This window comes from Sesamum indicum, linkage group LG7, assembly GCF_026168435.1.
Source record: "Sesamum indicum cultivar Baizhima isolate 11 linkage group LG7, ASM2616843v1, whole genome shotgun sequence".
Lineage (NCBI taxonomy): Eukaryota > Viridiplantae > Streptophyta > Magnoliopsida > Lamiales > Pedaliaceae > Sesamum > Sesamum indicum.
This window is the reverse complement of record NC_142663.1, coordinates 13,517,693-13,541,290: the sequence shown is the minus strand read 5'-3', so window position 1 is coordinate 13,541,290 and position 23,598 is coordinate 13,517,693. Positions and strand designations below refer to the sequence as shown.

The 23,598-nt window shown below is 33.7% G+C and overlaps 3 protein-coding genes across 3 annotated transcripts; 1 reads left to right on the top strand and 2 right to left on the bottom strand.

Moving 5' to 3' along the window:
• Positions 1-2,311: 2,311 nt before the first annotated feature.
• LOC105166713 (putative membrane-associated kinase regulator 2) lies at positions 2,312-4,372 on the bottom strand. Its single transcript, XM_011086167.3, has 2 exons — positions 3,179-4,372; positions 2,312-2,756 (listed from the first exon to the last, which is right to left on the bottom strand). The coding sequence occupies exons 1-2, from the start codon at positions 4,050-4,052 to the stop codon at positions 2,656-2,658; spliced, it is 975 nt and encodes a 324-aa protein (XP_011084469.1). The 5' UTR covers positions 4,053-4,372; the 3' UTR covers positions 2,312-2,655.
• A 4,894-nt stretch (positions 4,373-9,266) lies between these two features.
• On the top strand, positions 9,267-11,711 carry LOC105166714 (reticulon-like protein B5). Its single transcript, XM_011086168.3, has 5 exons — positions 9,267-9,597; positions 10,508-10,688; positions 10,772-10,913; positions 11,169-11,238; positions 11,359-11,711. Exons 1-5 carry the CDS (start codon positions 9,384-9,386, stop codon positions 11,526-11,528), a joined length of 777 nt encoding a protein of 258 aa, XP_011084470.1. The 5' UTR covers positions 9,267-9,383; the 3' UTR covers positions 11,529-11,711.
• A 2,358-nt stretch (positions 11,712-14,069) lies between these two features.
• On the bottom strand, positions 14,070-21,618 carry LOC105166715 (uncharacterized). Its single transcript, XM_011086169.3, has 16 exons — positions 21,183-21,618; positions 20,162-20,283; positions 19,974-20,062; positions 19,840-19,875; positions 19,515-19,608; positions 18,746-18,788; positions 18,559-18,662; positions 17,668-17,732; positions 16,948-17,444; positions 16,778-16,865; positions 16,556-16,681; positions 15,707-16,275; positions 15,395-15,530; positions 15,244-15,312; positions 15,002-15,133; positions 14,070-14,687 (listed from the first exon to the last, which is right to left on the bottom strand). The coding sequence occupies exons 1-16, from the start codon at positions 21,410-21,412 to the stop codon at positions 14,574-14,576; spliced, it is 2,514 nt and encodes an 837-aa protein (XP_011084471.1). The 5' UTR covers positions 21,413-21,618; the 3' UTR covers positions 14,070-14,573.
• Positions 21,619-23,598: the final 1,980 nt, after the last annotated feature.

Sequence of the window (23,598 nt, the reverse complement as noted above, 5' to 3'; positions counted from 1 at the left end):
TATTTATGCTGAAACAGTTTAAAATACCTAAATAAGGTGTTTTTGAATGATGGCAAATATTGAATATGTTTTAACTCGTTTCAAAAATAACTTGAAAATAAAAACAAACATAGTGCTATCTTCTTCCACTGTGGGAGCTCTCTATTTTATAGTCAATCATAAGTTAGTTGAAAAAGATCATGAATTTGGGAGGAGCATGATCTTATAATTGTTAGATGGTGCTAAATTTACCTCAAATTCGACGGAGAGTACCCCGCGGTTGGATAGCCCCGAATTCGGTGTAGGGCTATGTATTGGTTGTTGGATACCCACGATTCTCGAGGACCTCTTCTTCTAATAGGAGTCTAAACTTTTAAGGTTAATATATTACTTCTTTCTTTCTGGAGGTGCCGTGTTTTCAAGAGGGCTAATGATATCCAATTCTGTGGGATGTGTTACCAGATATCCCATATGAATACCGTTTAGGCTACCCGTAGACGTCATATGAGATGGACTTTAACTTTAGCTGTGAGTTTTAAATTTCTAAACTTCCTTGTGAGCCTGTGAGACATTCTTGGACCGGCTCCGTCTCGAATTTGGTCCAATTAGATTCTTTTTGATCAATTTATGTTTTTTGGGCACCTACCAAACTCCCAAGAGGTTTTAACTGGATCGGGTCTCCTGGAAGCATTTCGAGCCCTTAATCGAACTCGGCCTCTTAGGGGACACCCTATTTTTATGAACTTCAATGTACATTCATGTTAGTCAAATATTAATATAGATATACAATTCATTTTATTTGTTAATGCAATAACTATTTCTAATCGTATATTATAATACTTTGCATTTATATTTTTTTCAGTAAATACAATATCAACAATAATCTTATTTTTGTTTAATTATAATAATTTATTATTACATAATAAAGCATTTTTTTTCTTTTTCCAAACGCAAAAATATTAAATAAAAATAAATTTTTTTAAAAGTCTATAGAGAGAATATGTGTGTGTGAGAGAGAGATTAATCTTATAGGTAAAAATGCAAAAAATCTGCCCTATGTATCCACGAAGTTGCAAGAAAAACCCTATGTTAAAAAAAAGGATAAAAATCCCATGTGATATATAATTCAGTAAGAAAACTGGATCCCGTCAATTTTTAATGGAGAGTAGGATTCATTCGCCCACCTTTTGAAGCTTTTCTCAGCATTTCACCCACTTTTGGCAGGCGAAAATGTTCAAATTGAGCTTGTTTCTAATCTAAATAGCACAGATGGACGTTTAACTTCGACAGTTGCAATTTGACTTTAAAAAATAAAAAGAAGTTATACTATTTAAATAAATTTAATTATAAATATAAGTTAAAGCATTATTTTTTTATAGAAATAAAAAATAATTTTTTATACCATGCATATTTGAAATTTAAATAAATTTTATTAATTTTAATATAATATATATAGGCGACAACAACGGCCGTGGTTAAAAATCAGTCTAAAACCTTACTGTAAAAAATGAATACTTTCTCATTTACTTTTATATTTTGTATACACATAAATATATAAAATAAATACTATCAAAACATAATGTAATTTTAGGGTAAATTACCACTACCTCCCTAAGATTTGACATAATTATAAATATTTCCTAATTACTTGAAAAATTACAAATACCCTATCAAATAGAAAATAATTATGTACAATGAGGAGGATATTACTGTTTTACCCTTGTTGAATCTTTAAAAATAATAAGAAAAACAACATTTGAAAAAATGTAGAAGTATTTGAGGGTGGGAAATAAATAATCTAGAGGGAATATTAGTTCATAATTTTTTTTGAAAAAATTGCAATATATATTATTATAATTTATAATTCAAAAGGGCATTTTGATCAGTTCACCACAAAAATTGGATGAAAACCTTACCAAATGTGCTCGTTGTTACACGGATGTTAAAATTAGGAAAGTATTTATAATTTTTTAAATAATAAGAAGGTATTTATAATTATATCAAATCTCAGAGAATGTGGTTGTAATTTATCCTTAGTTTTATTATAATATTTATATTCTTAAAATAAATAATACAGAACATGTTGGCATTTGAAGTCTTTCTATCAGTAGCCATAAATGGGCCACAGTACAAAATTACCCTTGAAATCCAGCCTCTTTCCTATCTATTCTGAATACAGGTGTTTTCTTAATCCAGCAATTCTAGTCTTACTGTAGATCTAAATATTCTATGGTAAAATCCACTAGTTAAAAGTGCTTTTATTTTATGGTAGTCTAACAACCCAGTGAAAGTGCATTATTGAAATCCACCCACAGTTGGAAATGATCTTGACTTTTTGATTCTAGGGAGAACACGCCGATGCATTTTATTCAAAGAATTGATAATTACCCCCAAAACAAAACAAGTCATTGTAAGAACTCAGGCACACGAATCATTCCCCTCAAATTTTCTCTTTCAATGTGACAACTGACAGCCCACAGAAAGTAAACTAAACTATACTGATTGGGCATTCACACTTCGCACAGGGCACCGTCCATTTCAGATTCTTTTGCTGGCCCTATGTTACAGAAAAGGATGACTCTAAAAATCTTATGATCATCATACCTAGCACCGGAATTTGACGTCTGCTCTCATCAGCATTTTTCACATTCTTGACTCTCTTTTGTTCTTTCCTATCTAAATACTGCATCTCTTTCGTTCTTCACATGAATTTCTCCCCGGATGTCCCAGTTTGTCGTGCGAAGGATCACTTGAAGATCGAAATAATTGTGAAAATTCTGACCCCAGTGGAAAAAAGAAATATCAAGAGAATTGAAAAAGTAAAATATAATTCAAGTGGCGAATTGAAGAAAAGGCAGACAATAAATTAGTATGTATGAAGAAATGGAACTAGAATTTATAATAATATTGACAAAAGCAAATCGTACAGAATAGGACAAATCTCAATTTGAATTCTCTAATAGAATTTTTAAATTATAGCTGAACTATTTTGATTATTTATTAGAAGATAAGAACCGGACTTGAATTAAGTCGAATGCATGTGTTACTATTACTATATTTTATAAAGTTACTGGTCTTGTCCTAATCAAATTTTCAACAATCAGTATCCGACTAGACGAGTTTTTAGCTAATTGAGCCAAATTTAAAGAGTTTTATTTTTTTTTTTAGCTGTATATGGTTATTTTTGCTATAGATGTACCTTTGTGTGAGGAGTTGTAGGATCTCTTGCAATGAAGAATGGCGCTTTGGATTCCATCATGCTGTTCCAACAACGAATCGTCTCTCCGGCGGCCAGGATGTGGCGCCACGTCGACGGCCGCTGACGCCGATCTGCTTTTCCCCAAATGTTTCGCCACAATCTTAAAACTTCCCACCCTGCTACCTCCGGATAACTTCCTAGGGGACAAGCTCGCCGGCGCCGTCAACAGAGAAGGTGGCGGCGTTAACGATTCCGTGAACTTCGCCTTCTCATTCTGCCACTTCGAAACCTTTAGATACAAAGGTTTAATCAGCTTTAGATACCTTGAAACCGCATCGCTCGATGATTTTAGCGACGAAGTTTCGTAATCGGCGGTTTCTTTCAGCAGTAGGCTTCTCAAACTATTCTCTCTCGCCAAAACGGAAGCGACCGGCATTTTCTCGACTCTGCATTTTACGGAGTAAAAATTGCTCTCTTCGATATTCGAAGATTTCGAAAACTGATTCAGCGAACTCCCCTTCAACTTACCATTGGACTCCGTTTTCTCCCATTTTGACGACTTCCTGAGACCTAACATGAACACCTTGAACTTCGGAGTGGACCGCAGGAGAGCAACCGGAGACAAAAGCTTTGAATTCGAGAAATCATTTTTGCTAAAAAAAACATCTCGCGGGGATTCGATGAACTGAAAATCCTTCCTCGCAGCTTCATCACCAGGTGTAACGGCGACACGATCCGGCGATCTGAGAACCAACTCGAAAAACGAGTCTTCCTCATCGCTTCCTTCGCTCTCATCCATTCCAACCGCCGCCTTCCTGCCATCAGCTCCGGCAGCTGCATTTCGCCAGAACTTGAGGATGCCAAACGCTTCCATTGCAGAGTGAGAGAGAACAATACAAAGACTGAAGAGCGAAGAGAGAAAAAGTATCTTTACGCTAGAAATGCAGAATGGAAGATTTGAAGAGTGATGCCATGGCTCGGTGGTTTTGTATAGCAGTAGTAGTAATAGCTAACGTCATGTATGGCGCGGGGGAAAAGGACGATCATGTGAGACAGAGGAGTAAAGTAAATAAGCGGGATAAAAAAGATGATGCCAAACACTGCTGTAGGTTCAGAGTAAAAGACTATTTTAGCAGAGTGCAGACTGAATTTCCGGTGCACACCTCAGAGCTCAGGCTTTTGAATTTAGGAATATTTCATGATGGTCCTTGTGTGTGGGGATAACACTTTCTCATCAAACAAAAACACTTCAACCCTTTTGAATTTCCTTTTTTTTTTTTTTTTGGAAAATTTGGAAAATACTATAGTTGTCCCAATTGACATAAAATTTTTTGAAATAAATTATTCATATGAAATTTCCGTCTTATTTATCATCATAGGTTAATTCAAAATAAATACAAGTTTTTTTTATTATTATTTTGGATTGAGTAATTGAGCCAAAATATATTTAAGTACAACTCGATAGCTGATAGATTTATATCAAATTCTACGGTGTTAAAGTCCAATAGAAGTGAATCCAAACTTCAAGTCAAAGTTTGTTCATATAGTTTTTACCTCACACAAGTCATTTCATTCCATTGTACAACACAACACACAAGACACATAACAAATCAAAATAACCCAAGTCCAAAACTCTCCGCCACAACTAAGGATTGAAATCACAAAGGCTCTATATCTTCCTCAGATCAAATCTTCAAGTCTTAATGCCAAATTACAAGGTGACATGTAGTTTGTTTCACAAACCCGAAGGATATTACACATATCCACATACAAGAACAAGTATTAAGCTCTTAGATGTTCTTGGATCGAAATTCGAATCAAAGAATCAAGATATTACTTTTTTACAGATATTGTATCAACTTTTCATTTAACTTAATAAATTTCATACCACTGAAGAAAACCTATAAAGAATAGCCCTCCACGCTCAATAAACAACTTTTGCTACCCAAACATTTAGGACTTTCATACACTTATCTTTACGACTTACCTAACTTCTCTTATGGTTCTGACGATGGTCTATTAAACTTCACAATATAAAGATTTAAGACGTACTTCTCATAAAGAATGCACAACAGTCCCCAATATTCACACTAGAATACCTTAACCTAATAAATTGGTACAACAATTCTGTTGTCGTGAAACGTTGATTTTGAATCATAAGTACTTCTCTAATTGCAAGTCCGCCTCACAAAAATATAAAAAGAATCAAGACCACTAATAATAATCAAGTTATGAATTCGTTATACCAAATCTATTTCGTGTTTAAACCAAATCAATACCTAACTTTCTTGAATTATCATTTCGGTCGTCATATGTCACGCTACTCAAATGCAATTTGGTCAAACTATATTTGTTTGATATTTATTTCATATTTCAACAGATATGAGTAATTTTGAGAAAGAAGGAAGATGAGAAAACAGTTGACGATGACAAAATGGACTAATTCTAGTAACAAACCAAATTGTGATAGTGACGAGAAACTTCCAAAGAGCAAGTTAAAAAACGAGCCAAAAAGAAAGGACTTGGAAGGAAAAAGGTAAAAGGTCTCTGTTAGGGTTTGCTTTCTCCAGTCTTTGGCGAATAAAATCTGACGGGTCAGACCTTGAGGCGTGAGCTAGGCCAACCGGCGCAGATGGGTCGGACTTGGTAATCTGTATTTTAAAGTTCGACCTTAACGGGACCCGACCCATTTTCGTGAGCCTCCCGCTCCCATGTATTTTTTTAGCAATAATTATATGATTATATTATAAAATTTAATAGATTAAATTATGGAATAATATATCTATCGATAATGTATTAATATGATTAGGAATAATTATACAATTTTTTCATAAGATTTGGTATAATTACAATGACTTATTATAAGTCAAATAATTTTTTCTTAGAAAAAATATGCTTGTAAAGATGAAAATATACTTTCTCACATGCATTAGCGTGTGAAAATATATAAGAGTAGTTTGATAAAAAAAAAATTATTTGGCCTGTAATACGTTAATCGATGATAAATACAAATGCAATTTTTTTGTTCATATATCAGCAAATTGGGTAAATTTTAACTAATAGAAGAATCTATTTGTTGGACAAAAATAATATCAAGGGTAATTTCTCCAACCACGGGGAACTACGTGTAACATTACCAAACTTCAGAGGAGGACGGTGCAATTATCCCATATAACTAAGAATTACGAAATAATTTACAATAAACTCACTTAAAGTGAAGAAAACACCTACACATTTGATGAAATTTGAACCTATAATTAAATTCTTGAGTTTTCTAGTTTCCTTTTTTTTTTTTTTTATAATATATGACAATTGTTAAACAAACTGTTGATAAAAAAAAAATATGAATATTTATCTTATTTTATCCGAACCTCTAAGTGTAAAATTGATACTATTGATGATGTAGATGAGCTAAACTAGGATAGGGTCAAGTTCTTGTGAAGTTATGGTTGAACCATGCAATAAATAAGTAGGGAGAATTCTTGCATCACATGAATTTGGCCTACCATGAAATTTCTTGTGACAACCTTTTTTTCTCATGCACTCATTTATAGGACAATGTTGTAGGCTCATCTAGGTACTATGTTGTCATAATATCAACATAGAAAAAATGAATCCTAAGAAACTGTATTGAGGAACATACTATTTGGAAATTTCTTGAGCGATGTAGAGAAGATTTATTGGAGACGCGATTTTTTTGTCAATAGTAGCTATCGGTTTTATGTTATTTGATCTCCAAATTTCATGTCATCCACTTGGATAGTTATTGAAATGAGTGATAAATTAGAGAATAAGATTACGAAAAACAAAACAAAATTGATTTACAATTTTACGTGGATACTCATTCATCTAGCAACGGGGTGGAATTACATGCATATTATACCTTAATGATCCATAATATAAATAAATGCTTGTCATATTTGGAACCTCGTACTGAGTAGAAATTAAAGGAATGAAGACAGAATTACACCCAAATAATGAAACTAGGAAAGTAGATATATAGAATAGTGATGTTGATGATGCGTGTAACAGGCAAGAATGAGTGAGTGAACACCCTCAACAGCATATTCCTTAGGATGTTCTCTTTCATACACTGCTCATCACCACACAATATATAACAACCTCATATTTACTATTCAAGAGCAAGATCGAGGGCTGCTGCTCTCTGCTCAACTGCATTTCCTCACACTTGTCTTTCTCCCCATCACCTCCAATAGGTAATTTTACCTCTTTTCTTTTCTTTTTCTATACTTAATTCCCATTCATTTCCAAATATTCAATTTCTTTTGTATGTCTGTACATTGTGTTGCTAACTTGCTCTTTTCTTCTCCACTTATCATTAATATTCTCTCAAGTTATGCACTTGTGATTTTTAGATTGATATTGGTTACTGTCAGAGTAGATATACATATATATATATATATATATATATATATACAAAAAGGGCACACTCGATGCCTGTCCACTGTAGGGGTGAAGATTCATAAAATTATATGTGGAAGATAACGCAAAGTATAATAAAACTTGTGATACTTTGGGAATTTCATATTTGACATACCAAATTGATTACTGTGATGGGCATTTAGACATAAACGGAATTCTCTAAAGATGTACACATTGTAAGTTTTGTGTATGTTAGTTATGAGATAGGATGGCCGACATATAATGCTTGATCCAAATTAGGTTTAATTTCTAGTGTGTTTTTAGGTCAAATTGCTACAATACCATAAAGATACTGTGTAAAAAAAACATGAAGTTTTTAGGATTATCAAATTATTCCATATAACTCAAAACACCTTATTTTTTTTCCGGAAGGGAAAATTCCCAAAATAAAATTTTATTTTCAAAAATACCCTCTCATTTAAAGCAATGATTTGTCACTACTATTTCTCAACCACTGCTTTATAAGGGTAATAAAGTAAAACTGCATAAGACTTTATAGCACTCACCTCCCCTTTTAATTGTACAATAGGAAGTTAGTTCTTGTCCTACAGTGTTGAGGAGAAGGTAAACTTTACTTGGCTTCAAACTGAAGTTTGTAATTTTGACTGAATTTTTTTGAATTTCGCTTGAAAATGAGAGTACAAAATTTAAAATTGGTGCATTGTACCTTGCTACACATCCACACCCTATTTGTCTTGGAAATTGGGTCTTTATAGGCCCTTTGGTTTTGTTTATATTTTTATTTTTAACTTCTTGATTCTTATAATTTCTTTATTTTTTAATATTTTCAATTTATTCAATGCAATTGAAATTCGGCCCAAAAGATCAAGATTAAAAAGACCCTTCAGGCCCAAAACACATGAACATGGCCCAGGCCCATCGATTACTAACCTGCTGCCACGTTACGGCAAGCTCCAAAACAGCGGGTTCAGTGACATACGGGACTGCACGTTCTCTTTAACGATGGCGTGCCCGGGGGGGGGGGGGGGGGAGATAATTGAAATTCAAAAATTTTGTTTGAGTTTAGTGTAATTATATATAAATTTTTTATAATTTAAAAAATTATAATCTAACACTTTTGAATTTTTTTTCTTCTTAATAAATAAATTATTCATTAGTCAAAATAGTTTGAATTTGCTGATATTAAAAAAAAATTGAATAAAAATTGCCATTTACCATCAATTGACTTATTATTGATTTATAATAGATCAAATAATTTTGTTCTACCTAAACTATCCTTATAACTTCTCACATATATTAACGTGTGAAAACGTATGAGAGTAATTTGATTATAAAAAAATTTATTTGATCTATGATAAATTAGTATTAAAGCAACTATGAATAAATACAATTTCTTTTTATTTTTTATTAATATAAATAAATTTAATAAATATTAACTAATTTAAAAAATTTAATTATTAGATAAATATAATAAAAAATATTAGATATAAATTTTCAAATTATAAAAAATTTACATAACGTTAGTGTTACAGCTGCCAAACTCAAACCTAACGCCAACCGTTAAGCTTTTAAACCCCAATAGCAGTGGAGTGTCTGGGAGCTCCTTTCCTCGGTTTCCGTTACTCCGAACCTCAGGCTCCGGAATCCCGAACCCTAATTCCACTCCTTTAAAGTCGCTCGTCTCTCGCTTTCCTTCATTTCGCGTTCTAAGTAACACAAAATATCTCTGAAAAGAAGGGCATAAAAATTGCATTCAAACACTCACTGTACTTCTGCGTCGATTGAGATCGGGATTGAATCGATGGCGGATCACGAAGGTGAGCACGAGAAGCACGAATCAGCCGCTGAATCATTGATCGATAAGATCACGGAAAAGTTTCACGGCTCTGATTCGTCTTCGTCGGACTCCGACGACAACAAGGACATCAAGTCTGCCGCCGCCGCCGTTAAGTCCAAGATCTATCGTCTGTTCGGCCGCGAAAAGCCAGTGCATAAGGTTCTAGGCGGTGGAAAACGTACGGCATTGTGTTCTGAAACTTTTTAGATTGGTTTTGATTGCAGATTTGTACGGCTATATGAGGTTTCTTTGTGTTTGATGTGTTTACATGTGATTGTTATAGTGTGGAAACTCACAAGTTGCTTTTTTTTTGTTTGGACTCAATACTTGAACTGTAGGTTTACTTGTTGACGACTAATGTGTCTCATAGATTTTTAGTACAGATATTTGACACTTTCTCTGATTTTACCAGTAGAGTTGCATACACGCCGTGTTTCTATTCACTTGATTGGTCTTAGACGCTCTAGCAATAAAGGTGCAGACCGAAAAAATATTGTTAATTAGCTTTTGAACATTTGAATTTGAAAGAGTGGAAATTGTAGTGTTGATATTGTTTTTATTTGTTTTAGAACTCTGATGGTGTTGAAGTTTTATTTGGTTTGATTACTATTCTAGAAAGATGTACTGCGAATGATTTATGTGCCCAGATCTGTTTTGCTTCAGTTCCTGTTAGTTACGAGTATTTCATTTGTTTTTATCTGCAATTGTGCGTTACGAACTTTATTTTGGGGTAAAATCAATGTGTTTTCTTTTCTGTTTCTGAATTGGCGTATAGCTGTAAACTTCTTCACCCAGGATCAAACTTTTCATTTGATAGATGGCGTGTCAGATGTCTTATTACTACGTTCCACTAGCTGTTGCTTTCTTGTGCCAATGTCTTGATTTTAAACTGTAAATTAAGTGCTATTCCTAGATAATGAGTCTCCTATGCGTCTTTCAGATACTTCTCATCATACAGAGATTGAGGAATCATGTATACCTCTGATATGGGTTTGACGTGGCAATCATCTATTTCTCTCACATCATCATGCTGCAACATCTCTTATTTTATTTTGTTATGTGACTCACAAGACTGAATTTTGTGGCAGCTGCTGATATTTTCCTATGGAGGGACAAGAAAATTACTGCTGGTGTGCTTGGGGTTGCCACCGCAATTTGGGTGCTTTTTGAATTGCTCGAGTATCACTTGCTCACTCTAGTGTGCCATATTCTGATCCTTGCTCTAGCCCTCATATTCCTGTGGTCAAATGCATCCACCTTTATCAACAAGTATGCTTCCAGATTGACCTAGAAGCTCACATTTTGTCGTTTTGTTTTTACACTGCATTTTGACTTTATCTCATGCTTTTCAGGTCTCCGCCGAAGATCCCAGAAATTATTGTTCCTGAGGATATTGTTCTGGGTATAGCTGCTGCCTTTAGGATTGAGTTCAACAGAGCTCTAGCCATCCTTAGAGATATTGCATCAGGGAGAGAGCTAAAGAAATTCCTTGCAGTATGTCAATCTTCTTGGACTCTTGTGGTTTACACTGTAATTTGTTGGTTCATGTCATCAATTGGCATTCTACTTATCAAATATTATATACCTATACCTGGAACTCCTCTGTTAGTGATCTCTTGATGGTTTAGTTGTCTAGGTAATTATTAGTCAAAGGAAGTTGGTGAAGATTCTTTGGCATATATTGAATTGTTTTACTGTTGTCGTGAACCCATTTGGTGCTTACAAGTAATGTTGCTTATGGTTTTTTAGGTGATTGCTGGCCTATGGGTTCTTTCCATTCTGGGGAACTACTTCAACTTTCTGACCTTGTTCTACACATGTGAGTAACCTGCTGGTTTCTATTTCTGTGAATGATGCTTGTTTCTGAATTATGCAATTGTTGTTTGAGTTTGTAATTGGGTTTGTTTTTGTTTGGGTTTACTCTTACCCACCAAAACAGGTTTTGTTTTGTTGCACACGGTGCCGGTGCTTTATGAAAAATATGAGGATCAGGTTGACGCTTTTGCTGAGAAAGCGGAGGCAGAGCTAAAGAAACAGTACGCCGTGTTCAATACCAAGGTTTTAAGTAAAATCCCTAGAGGGCCTTTGAAAGACAAGAAGTTACTGTAAACCGCGTGATCATCTGTTGGGTACATGTGCTTGTTCCAATATGTATTGTGACTTAGTTGTCTGATAGAACCCAATCTTATTACCAGTTTGTTTTTGACTGTCTGGGTTCGTTATTTTAAAACAAATGTTATATTTCACATCTTTTAAATTATATGATCAATAGCCTATCATTATTTGGCATTACGATTTGCATCAATCTGTATTTTAGTGGGAATGGCATATAGAGGGGTTGGGTTTGTGGGCAGGGTTGTTAATGCTCATTTTCTCATATTTGACCTTTAAAGATTTCTGAAGTTCACTTAGTGATAACAAAATGCATGATATCTTGACTATTGAGAAAGATCACTACAACCGTACTACAGAGTGTATCCGTCGTTATTTCTGGACTAAAAGATTCGTTTGTTAAATTATAAAATGAATAGTTTTTTAAAGTATATAACAAAATATTGCATTTCTCAGAGCAAATCAAGAAATTTTTGAATGGCTATATTGAATGCACGCCGAGATTTGCACAGCTAATGAGTACAGTTGAGCTGCTGATTAGAGGCTTGGTTTTGGTATTTCAACTGATGTTACCAGCGTCTTGACTGATGAGCTCAATTTCTAAATCCTCCAAATTGTTGAGAAAATTGAAGAACAATGACTGATGGTGAAGATTTGTATAGAGGTGGCGGATGGATGTTTCTCGATTAACTATCTCATTTTTTGAATAAATTAATTAGAATTATAGTTTTCAAATATTTATATCTAGCAATAGACAATTATAACAATTAAGTACTGATAATGAATGTTATATAATTATATCTAATCAACTACTACTATTAAAATAGAATTCATTTACGGTTAGGACTAATTACACAAATACTATATATTTTTTGAAAATTATAAATACATGATTACAATTCCTATTCCTATTCAGGGGTAAAATTTTATTTTGTAGGTTAAATACATTTTGCACCCTCGATATGTGATTAATTCAATATTAATTTATTAACATCATAAATAGATAAAAATTAAAGTCAAATTGATAGATATATTTAACTAAGAGAGCATTAAAGTGAATATTTCATATTATTAATAGTTAAGGGTATTTTTGTCCATTTTTATTTAATTTAAAGGATTATCACAAGATAGGGGATGATTGAAGGTTTCTTTAGTTTAGGGGGTAATTGATGAGGACAATATACTTTAGGGGTGTAAAATGTATTTAACCCTAAGTTTAAACAATATTTAACACCTCTTCAGGATAATTTTATAAAGGAATAATTACACTCCCCTCCCCTGAAGTTTGATGTAATTACACTTAGACCTCGTATGGTCTGAAAAATTATATTTGATACCCTTAAGGTTTGTATTTGTCTAACAAATAGGTTCCTCTGTTAGTCAAAATTTATTGAATTTATGATATTAACAATAAAATTAAATTTATTACTGACTTATTGCAAGCCAAATTTATTTTTTTTTTTACTAAACTACCCTTATAACAGTTATTTGACTTGCAATAATCAATAATGAGTCAATTAGGGTAATATAGATTTCTAATTGATTTTTTTTAATAATATCAGCAAATTCGATGAATTTTGACTAACGGAGTGACTTATTTGTTAAATGAAAGCAAATCTTAGGGGTATTAGATATAATTTCTCAAATCATAAAAAATTTATATATAATTACACCAAATCTCATAAGAAGAGAATATAATTATCCCTTTTATAAAGAATAAGGACTATTTGAGTAATTAAAGTTAATCTAAAAAATGTCAATATATTTACCCTTTTTTCCAAATGTTTGATAGTTACAAGCTGGTTGTTTCTAAGCTGGGAAGGAATCAGGAAAAAGTCCTACCCAGATGATGTTGTAATGGGAGTGGATCCATTATCTTACACAGCTACTTTCTGAAAAAAGAGGGTGGATTGAAGTAAAATCGTATTTTAATGCAATATTTTTGAACCATTTCAATATGTTTCCTGTGAATATTGACAAAGTCGACATCAAAAAAGTTAACTAACCGAAATTGTGCATATCCTTCTTCTACAAAATTTCAAAGGGTTTTACTTAATTTGATATGAAATTGTAAGTTGGAAATGATAATTAACTCAAGATGTCTTAAACTTCAAAGTTGGAAATGATAATTAACTCAAGATGTCTTAAACTTCAAAGTTGTAATACATAAGAACAAATTAATGGAAATTTAAGATGAGAAAAGAATGACGAGTAAACATCATAAACTTTTTGGAATAATTATTATTTGGGAGCCAATGAGGAACTAATTCCACAAACCATTTTAATTACCCTTCTTATGTTATTACAGAAGAAACCCCAAAAACTGGTAACTAGAAATAATAGTACAGAAAATATTTTTGATTGAGTAATAATTGACAAATTATGTTTAATTATATTTTTCCAAAATAAATTTTGGGCAAAAGAAGTAAAGTTTCCACACCATCAATTCTTGACTTCTTGTTGCTGTTTTAGAAATAATAAAAAAAAAATTCAAATTTTATGGGGCTGTAAATAAATGAACAGTTCAAACACTTCAAATACGATCCGGAAACCATACTTATAACAAATCTCATAGTCCATATGATTGATTACTTTCAAAGTTTGAAACAAAAATGGAACAACCAATGAACTAAAATTGCACTAGATTTACACATGAATGTACAATATGCGGATTAATGTAGCTTCTGTAGATTGTAATAAACTTGTAAACAAACCATTCCAAGCACATTTCGCTCCATAAGTTCATTTGGGGTCTCCACATGAACTTTCTTGATGCTGGCAAGTATAACATTACTAGCAGGCATGGCTAAATCGTCCAGTCTCAATTCTTCAAAACAATGTATGTATGAATGCAGTCCAATACGAGTCCGAACAATATAAGCTAGACATGACAAATAAGATTCATTTGCTAAGAGGACCAAAAGCCGCGCTTCCAAGGTACTAACCTTCAAATGGTGGCTCGTAATTTTCATCCAATACTTGCGTTTTACTTTCCAGGCATTTGTCATATACGCTCATCTCCAGATGCAAATTTCTGATGATCTAAAGGAAGTAAGATAGCTGCTGTTTCTTCCGTGAACCTCCTTCTCCATATAGCTCGTTCCATTGCTTTAGCTCGGCCATTATGGATCCCTCAGAAGCAAAACTGGCAGCAACCTGCAGGGTGCATTACGTAAATTCCTCAAGAATCTGTAAAATTTTTAACTTTTCATATCGTAAGCAAGATGAAAATAGTGTTGCTAACAAGCAATTTGTCTGGTTCGTTGCATGTTTAGAGGATTCACTAGCCCCTGATGAAATCGTTCATATCCTAAACTCAGTATAAATAGGAAGTTTAAACAATGTGCAAACAAATGGCTAAGGTGACAGGAGTCAGTTGAAACTTGGTTCAGGGATACAAAAGTGAAAGGCCTTTAAGAGAAAGGAACAAGAATTTAATGACTTGTACATTAGGAACTTAGATGTGTTACCTGATTCTTTGCCTGTCTCATGTCTTCCATGTTTAAGGGCCTTAATGAAATTACTTTTTCCTCTTTAGTTTCTTCTTTGGGAGCAGAAGCATCTTCAAAGCTCTGCCCCTCTTCGTCTCTCTGCTTCTTTTCCTAAATAGACAAAAGTGATCAACAGTTGATGTTGAAAGATGTTCTGGGAAGTTAAAATCGAAAAGGTTGCTAAAACAAGTTGAGTTGTTGTCTTGAAATGTAAAATATACCTTATCCTTCTGTCTCTCTTGCTGTATAAGTTCTCTCACCGGCCGGTAAGCCGCTGTTACACACAGATTCTGCTTCCAAAAGTTACTAAGACAAATTAGTGCCTATGAATGAGACATAAATTTGACAACTTTATAAGTAAAATATACGGACCTTCAGATCACTTCCACTGTAACCTTCTGTCATTGTTGCAAGCTCTTTGAAATCTATGTCTTCTGCTTTTTCTTTGGACAGTAGGGTTCTCAATATCATTTCCCGGTTCTCCACTGAAGGTAGACCGACCATAATTCTGTTCAACATTAGACCAAAGCTCAGAGATTGTTGTAATTGCCTTATGAGACCTGAAATATACTGCAATAGGTGTTTTTTACCCACTCTAAAGGACAGAAGGGCTCCGTCAAAGAAGTGTTTTATACTTCAAGAACAAAGTAAAACAGGCACCAGGATGCAATATTATAAATATACCTCCGCTCGAATCGCCTAATAATTGCTTCATCAAGGTCAAAAGGTCTATTAGTTGCTGCAAGAACAAGAATGCGCTCTCCAGATTTTGTCAATAGCCCATCCCAATGTGTCATAAATTCATTTTTAATTTTTCGCATTGCCTCATGCTCTCCTACTCTTGTCCGCTGCCCAAGCATACTATCAACCTCATCTACAAAAATTATGGTAGGCGAAACCTTAGCTGCAAGAGTGAAAAGAGCTCGAACGTTCTTTTCGTCTTCTCCGAACCATTTTGAAGTGATTGTTGACATTGAGACGTTTATGAAGCTTGCACCCGCTTCATTGGCAATGGCCTTGGCAAGCATTGTTTTGCCTGTACCTGGGGGACCAAAAAGCAGTATGCCTCTACAAGGCTTAAGAAGCCCACCATTGAAGAGGTCTGGCCTTCGAAGAGGAAGCATGACCAGCTCCTGAAGTGATTCTTTTATCTCATCCAGAGCACCAATATCAGCAAATGTAACTCCTATCTCATTTGGAGGGATAACCTCAGGCCTTATGCGCTTCTCAAATTCATTGTCAGGAGGGACTTCCTGGCATAATCAAGATGGAGCCGATTAGACAGAACGAACAGAAAACACAGTCATTTTATGTGAATGAAAGGTGGAGGGTTCAGAATACAGATTTTTTCTTCCTTAAGCTACAAATAGGGTAATTTTGGAGGCAATCTGTAAATTGATTCAAAGATTGATAGAAGATTCCACAAGAAAAGGGAATTAGGTTTAACAAAGTGTGCACTGTGTCTCTGCAGGCAATTTTCATCTCACTTCCTGATTCTGTTAATAACGGTAAAACAACTAGTCTAGGACTTACCAGGGGCTTAGAGATTGATGCGTTCTCACCATCGGTCTTTGTTGAAGATATTGGCTTTTCTGCCTCACTCTTGTTTTCGGACTTTGCTTCAGGTTTTGATCCAGTATTATCTGTCCCGTCAGCATCCTAATATTGATTGAAACAATACCCAACAAATAGGTAGAGTAAAGTTCTGAGAAGACTGTCCAAGCTTTGGAAAAGCAGAACTGTGAAAAAACAAACCTTGAATAATCCACCGCTAGTACCCATTTTAAGGGTATATTTCCCGCCACTTTTCCCGTCCTGAAAAATGCTTAATCCATGCGACAAACTGCACCAAATGCAGTGAAGTTAAACATGAATATTGCAGCATAAAAATCCTAAACATCCAAAGAACAAATTATTATATCTACCTGTCAGCTGATATAAGAAGCTTCCCATTCCGGTACTCGGGATCCTTATTATTCGTCAAATGGTATGATATAGCAGAAACTACAATTTCCTCTATGTAATTACTGAGAACCATGGTGTCAGCATCACATATGGATCCTAGATCATCGCACTCAAGATCATTTGCTGCAAGAACCTCAGCTATATGATTCTTGTTATCCTGGAACTGGATCTTCTTCATATCTTCTTCCAGTTGAGCTTTCCAGCTCACAAGATGATTTTCATCTTCTGGGGGCCTGATCTCAATATTATAAGGAAATAAAAGACTAATCCTGTCATCTACTTCCACAGAATCCTCAGCAGGATCCAACATCCGGGAACCAAGAACCAAAACTGATCCTGATAATTCCTTCAACATTCTACCGAAGAATTTGTGTATTCTAGAGGATTGGAGAAGAAGTCTGTCAACATCTCGGATATAGAGAATGACACGACTGTTTTGAGAAAGTGAAACCAACACCTGAAAGTGACATCTTTCTCATTAATATCCAAGAAAAACTTCAAGGACAACATTTTCTTAGGGCAAATGAGTGATAGGATAGTCAAGATCATATAGAGATATCAACGATAGCCTAAGACCTTCAGCATAATCAAATAATACCAAGAGAAGGGATAACCAAAGAAGTATTTAAACGACTGAGAGTCATTTACAGACATGAGTCATCAACTGATCATGCAATTACCTTATAAAGCGAGTGTAGGAGAACTTTCTCATCAAAGGACCAGCTGTTGACACGCTTGGAAGGAGCTAACAAAGTCAAAAGAAAGATCAGTAAGATATTAAATAATATTTTCCGGTTCTTGCCAAAATTTGCTAAATGCAAACTAAAGGAGCATCAGAAAAAGGGTAAAATACGACGAGCTCCCTTGAGATTTGGCATAATTACAAATACCCTTTGTTGTTTAGGACTTTACTCGTACCCCTTACATTAGTCTCCCTTGAGGTTTGGGCTCCAACAACTAGCCCAATCCATTAGTCTCCCTTACGTTTCCATCCATATTTGTAGTAAATTGACTAAAATACCCTTGTGGATCATATGATTTCACTTATTTCTTAAAATTTTTGTGGACTAAGTGGACTTTTTTTTTTTTTTTTAACAATTTTTCAAGTTTTCCATCCACCTCATCCGTTTTCTTTTATAATTTTTCAATTTTTTTTTTAAGAAAAAATACAACAAAGGCAAAGTGACAATTGCAGATCCTCCGTCCAATTATTACATAATTTTATCAAACATCACGGGCTATTGGTAATATTCCAAGGGGTATTCGTAATTGTACCAAACTTTAGTGAAGCTTGTGTGAACCCTAAGAAAAAAGTCCTATTTCCAGGTAGAAACTTGAATCAATTAAACATAAACTTGAATCAATACAGGTAGTAAGGGGAATGCTTTCGCAAAAGCCTAGTTAAGATATCCAGGGACAGAAACTTGAAGCATGATTAACGATAGACTAGAGTTGACTTTATTTTCCCTGTAATGCTTATGAATAAATGCAACTTTGGACCATGTATGTCAAACTTTTTACAAAGATGGACGTAGAAATTGATTTCAGTTGAGGAGTACAGATATGCGCACCTGCATTTGAAGAGGATGACTGGAAACTGATGCTACTACACATATCTGAAGAGACGGAGGAAGATCTTCGAGGCTTTAGAGAATTATTGACTCCTTCAGTATTCCTTTAGGGAGCAGAATTGAGGATCAATCAGACATTCCATCTGGAATCGGATTTACATGTTCTGCATAGAATTATCTAGCATACCTTGCTGTAGCATCCAATCCACTGCTTTGCCTCCATGGTGTGCCTTCAGTAAAACATTTTTGTAAGCGACACTATATTAGTTGCTTAAATAGATAAAGAGAAATTAAAAAGGTAACCCAGATAATATTAATCAAAATGATTACTTTGGAAGTATCAACAAATAAAATAATGGAGGACACACTACTGAATGTTCTAATGTACAATCTATTAATGGAGGACAAATCACATCCCAGTATGAGTTTTTCAAACAACTAAAACTTCATTTCTCATCCTTCTATATGTGCACAAAAACAATACATCCAACCTGGTGTTTTATATTTTCTGATTCGCAAGTAGTTAGAGAATGCTCCCCCATCTCAAAAGCTTACCGTGTTATTAATTCAAACGAATTGTAAATACTAATGTCATCTCAATAGGCAGGCAAGAGAGACTAAAATTTTTCATCCTTCCTCTTAGAGCCTTACTGCTATTAAACCATTAAAAATAGATGTAAAGTATAATTAATGGCAGAAAATCATGAGATGTCCGGAAACATATAAAACTGTATTACACACTGTTATTAACTACCCTTAAGTTAACTCAGATAATGTCTGTCCTACCATCCTAAATCACTCTGCAACTACTTTACATGCAAAATGTGATTAAAGATCAATAACAAGAATGCGAACAAAAACTTAGACATTCAGAAAATATCACTAGCATCAATTGTCTATAAAACATCGCATTCGTAGATACTAAAAAAGAAGAAGATAATAATTGGAAAAGATACCTCTGTTATCCTCTCTTGACGGAAGAATGGTGAAGGAACCAAGAAAACTTGACATCCGTTCTAATGTTGCTTCTGAGATAGACCTGTGGAGCGACTACAATAGAAAATCTAGAATTAGTATAATCTTCACTCCAAGGACATTGGTTTATCTTATCTCATAAAGACAAGAAAGAACGGGATAGATGTTTGATAAACTAAATCTATCATCACATAGTATGCATGCTTATCTGTTGTCGCTCCTCTGGTCGGTGAGACCAGGTTTTTTTTGTTAATTATGGTAGCAAAAATACTCTCATAAACTGAAGTGAACTGAAACAGGACTTACAGAGTCTTTCTTGGCAATACCATACTTGCTCTGCATCTGTGCATTGATGACCAAAAAGAAAACAAGTAAATCTTTCAACACAACTATGCAAAAAGAATCATCAGTATGAGATAAGATATCAAACCGAAAATCACCTTAAGTGAAAAGTCAGTTATATCCAGGAGTAGCAACTTTGCTTCAAAATGATGCGCTAGAGCCTTAGCAAGCATTTGCTGGTAAAGTTCTGGGAAACACATGTAATTATAATTTTAAGGGCAACAAGAAATGAAGACGAAGATTTAGATTTGAACCCATATATGCAATGCATCAAAGCTGCTGATACCTGCAGGCCCTGAGAGCAATATAGCCCGACTGGCAGGAGAAAGATTCCGAGTGTGCTTAGAGACATCTAAGTGATTTAGATGAACATATGCTGCGCTTGTTAACAACACCCGCGTCCTCTGACTGTCAAAGTCATCAAAAGATGGGAGAACAGATTTGTTATTACATGATAACGTTATGATAAAATTTGCTCAAACTTTTTTGCAAAACGATTTCAAGAATCATTTCTATGTTAATCGAGTTCCTAACTTAGGAAGACAAAGCAAATAGTTGAATCCAAACTATTGAGAAACTCGAAATCCTTTACATGCGAGGATATGATCCAACACTTTAACATATCCTGCGGGAGCTTGTGAGCTTGCAGTCAAGTAATATATAAGCAATTGTATCTGTGCATCGTCCAGTGCACAATTCACGGCACATTTTCCGAAGTGGGGACTCGCATTAAAAATATAGGATGAGTAGACAATAGCATATTCAGTTATTTTGCTCGTGAAACGTAAAGCTAATTTTAGCTGCAATACTGGTTCGGTCCAAAGGACTCGAGGCCAAAATTCTCTGTGATTTTATGTAAAATCAAACTTCCAAAAGATTTTGAAGGGAATTATATTACCCGGACAATGGTAAACAAACTTTTATAGTGAGGACACAAATTGTGATGCCGAAACGAACAAACATGACGAGGAAAACATGAAAGAAAATGGAAAAAGTAAAAACTCATCGTTTCTCTTATTAGTAACGAGCAAAAGAAAATCATGAAGCTAAAAAGAATCTAAATGAAAGCTACTTTTAACCGGAGAAACTACAATTGTTAGGAATCCAGAGTAAAAGTAAGCATCAAGAATGTACCGAATCTTCTGATGCTATACCAAACATTTTCGACATAATTGCTCACCAAAAATAAATATATAAGCAGCAACACCAAGAAAAGACTCTGAATTTTCGTTTTTTTTTTTTTATTTTTCGGAATTCAGAAAAGCAGGAAAGATCCGCTTTTTTCATTTACTTCCTCCAAAATTCACCTGAGATAATACGGGAAGTCATCAAAGGTAACTTTGCTCTCCTTTCCATCAACAACCAATCTAAGCAGCTCCAGCTGCATTTCATCGGCGGAGATGCCTCCTGCCGCCGCCGCGGCAGAAGTCGAAGCTCCGGTCCATCGGCCGAGCGCCGAACCAGAAACCAATCCGAGACCAACTCCCACCCCTACCCCCACGCTCAATGCCGACAAAATCACCTGCTTCTGTTCCATCACATCATCATACACGCAAAAACCCAACGTATTTATACAGGCAGAGATACGTATCGGCAAAGATCTGCGGGAGGAAATGCAGGGAAAGGATAGGGTTCTCGGAGAAGAAAATGGCGTATCTCCGAGTGAGACGTTGGTCGATTCTTTGGTTTTTGTTTTTGCTTATCTTTGACAGGTAAGAGAAGAGGTTTCATCGGTGTTGTGGTGGTGTGCGCTATATATAGGCAGGTGGGGGTGCCAGAGATGAGAGAGAAACAGAAACTAGTGGAGAGAGAGAGAGAGAGAGAAAGAGAAATAAATGAAAATTTGGACCTGTTGACTTTTTTGACATTATTTTACCAAAAGTCCAAAAGAAGAGAAGTTACTACTTTTTTTTCACAAACATTTAATGTTAAAAAGAAAAAAGTTAGCACTATAATTATGAAACCTATAAATTAAATTAAATATATATATAATTTTAGACCTAACTTCTGCCCTTTCATCAAAACATCCGACTGAAGCCATTCCATAAAATTGAATCGAATTTTTGATAAATTATAATTTTAATATGTTAAAACATTATATTCAATATTAATTGAATTATTCATTTTGTTTTTAATTATTAAATTATATTTTTTGTTAAAAATGTAGGACCTGGTTAAAAATTAAATATTAAACTAATATATATAAATATGTGTATTAAATTAAATATAAAAATAGTATTTTAGTATTGGGTGTGATTCTATAAGTTGACACTAAAAATCAAATTCCGACATCGATTTGAAAAGATAACCAAATACATAATTAAATTGTTCGGTTCTATTTCGCTAATTTTTTATTTCTGTTCAATTTCCAAAATTTTTGGACTCCCTAACATTGACCTTGATATGAAATACTATATTGAACTCCTGTCGTCGTTTCAAAATTATAGCTAACAGTGACGTTTCAATTCAAAATTTGAAATTGTACAGTTGTACAGGTATTGTATTTCGACTGTAAACCTATCATACAAGTAATTATTATCAATCAATTAATATTTATTTATTATTTTACATGGTGTAGTTGTCGATTATACATCAATACATGTCAAATCAACTGTCGTAATTAATTTTTTTTTCTATAGAGAAAATCTCGTAAATTGTAATTAAAGAATATAACAGTGAGATTATAAAAGATACGGTGTTATTATTTTCTTTTCTTATTTTAAAATCGTACAGCAGTTTAAATACCATATTTCGATTGTAATGTTCCCACAAAAATACTTATTTCCTTACAAAACCAAAATTTGAAGTTTATGAAATAAATTTTATGAACATACTATATAATGTGGATTTCATTTATGTATCTTTTAAAGGGTATTTGGCCAGATTTATTTAAAATATTTTTAGGTCTTATAAGATAATAAATTTTATTTAAAAATAAATGCTTAAAATATTTAAATAAAATAAGTTTATAGAGCTTATAAAATATTAATAACGACAATTGCATAACTAATATAAATCAATGTCGAAGGAGTTTGTTAAATTTTGAATAATAAAGTTGTCAGCCTCTTAAATTTTTTTAAGGATATTATAAATTTATAGTATTTTATTTTTTGATCTTATAAACTCATTTTTTGCAATTTTAGCGTAATACTTTTCATAATCTTATAAAATATTTTGAAAAGCTATGGAATATTTGAAAACTTATAAATTTAGCCAAACTCCCGTAAAATTTGAGTATAATTAATTTTATTTTAGTACAAGCATTATCATAATTTTTTACTCATTGAAAATAACGTCAAGCGTAAAAAAGTTTATATTAGTTTCGATTACTTTAGTATTTTCCAACAACATTTGAACCTAACATGATATTTTTTTATTTTTTTTTTAAATATAGTCTCTAACTGCAAATTCAAAATCGAAGAGGACCACGAAAGTGTTATTCTATAGTTATAGGACTAAAATTATATTTTCTCTTTGGCGTATTAAGATATTTGAAAAAGCGACAGCGAAAATCTTTTTATTATTGAGAAACATTTTATACATCTGTAAACGGCTATTTATTTAATAAAATAAAACTCATGATCTGAAAAAAGAATATAATAAGGAAAACTTTTAAAAAGAATGTCTTCTTCTCCAATATTAAAAAAAAAAAAATTCTTAAATAAATAATTGTTTTGTTCTTAAGCATCCCCATTCAATAATTCCAACTTGCAAGAGTGTGGA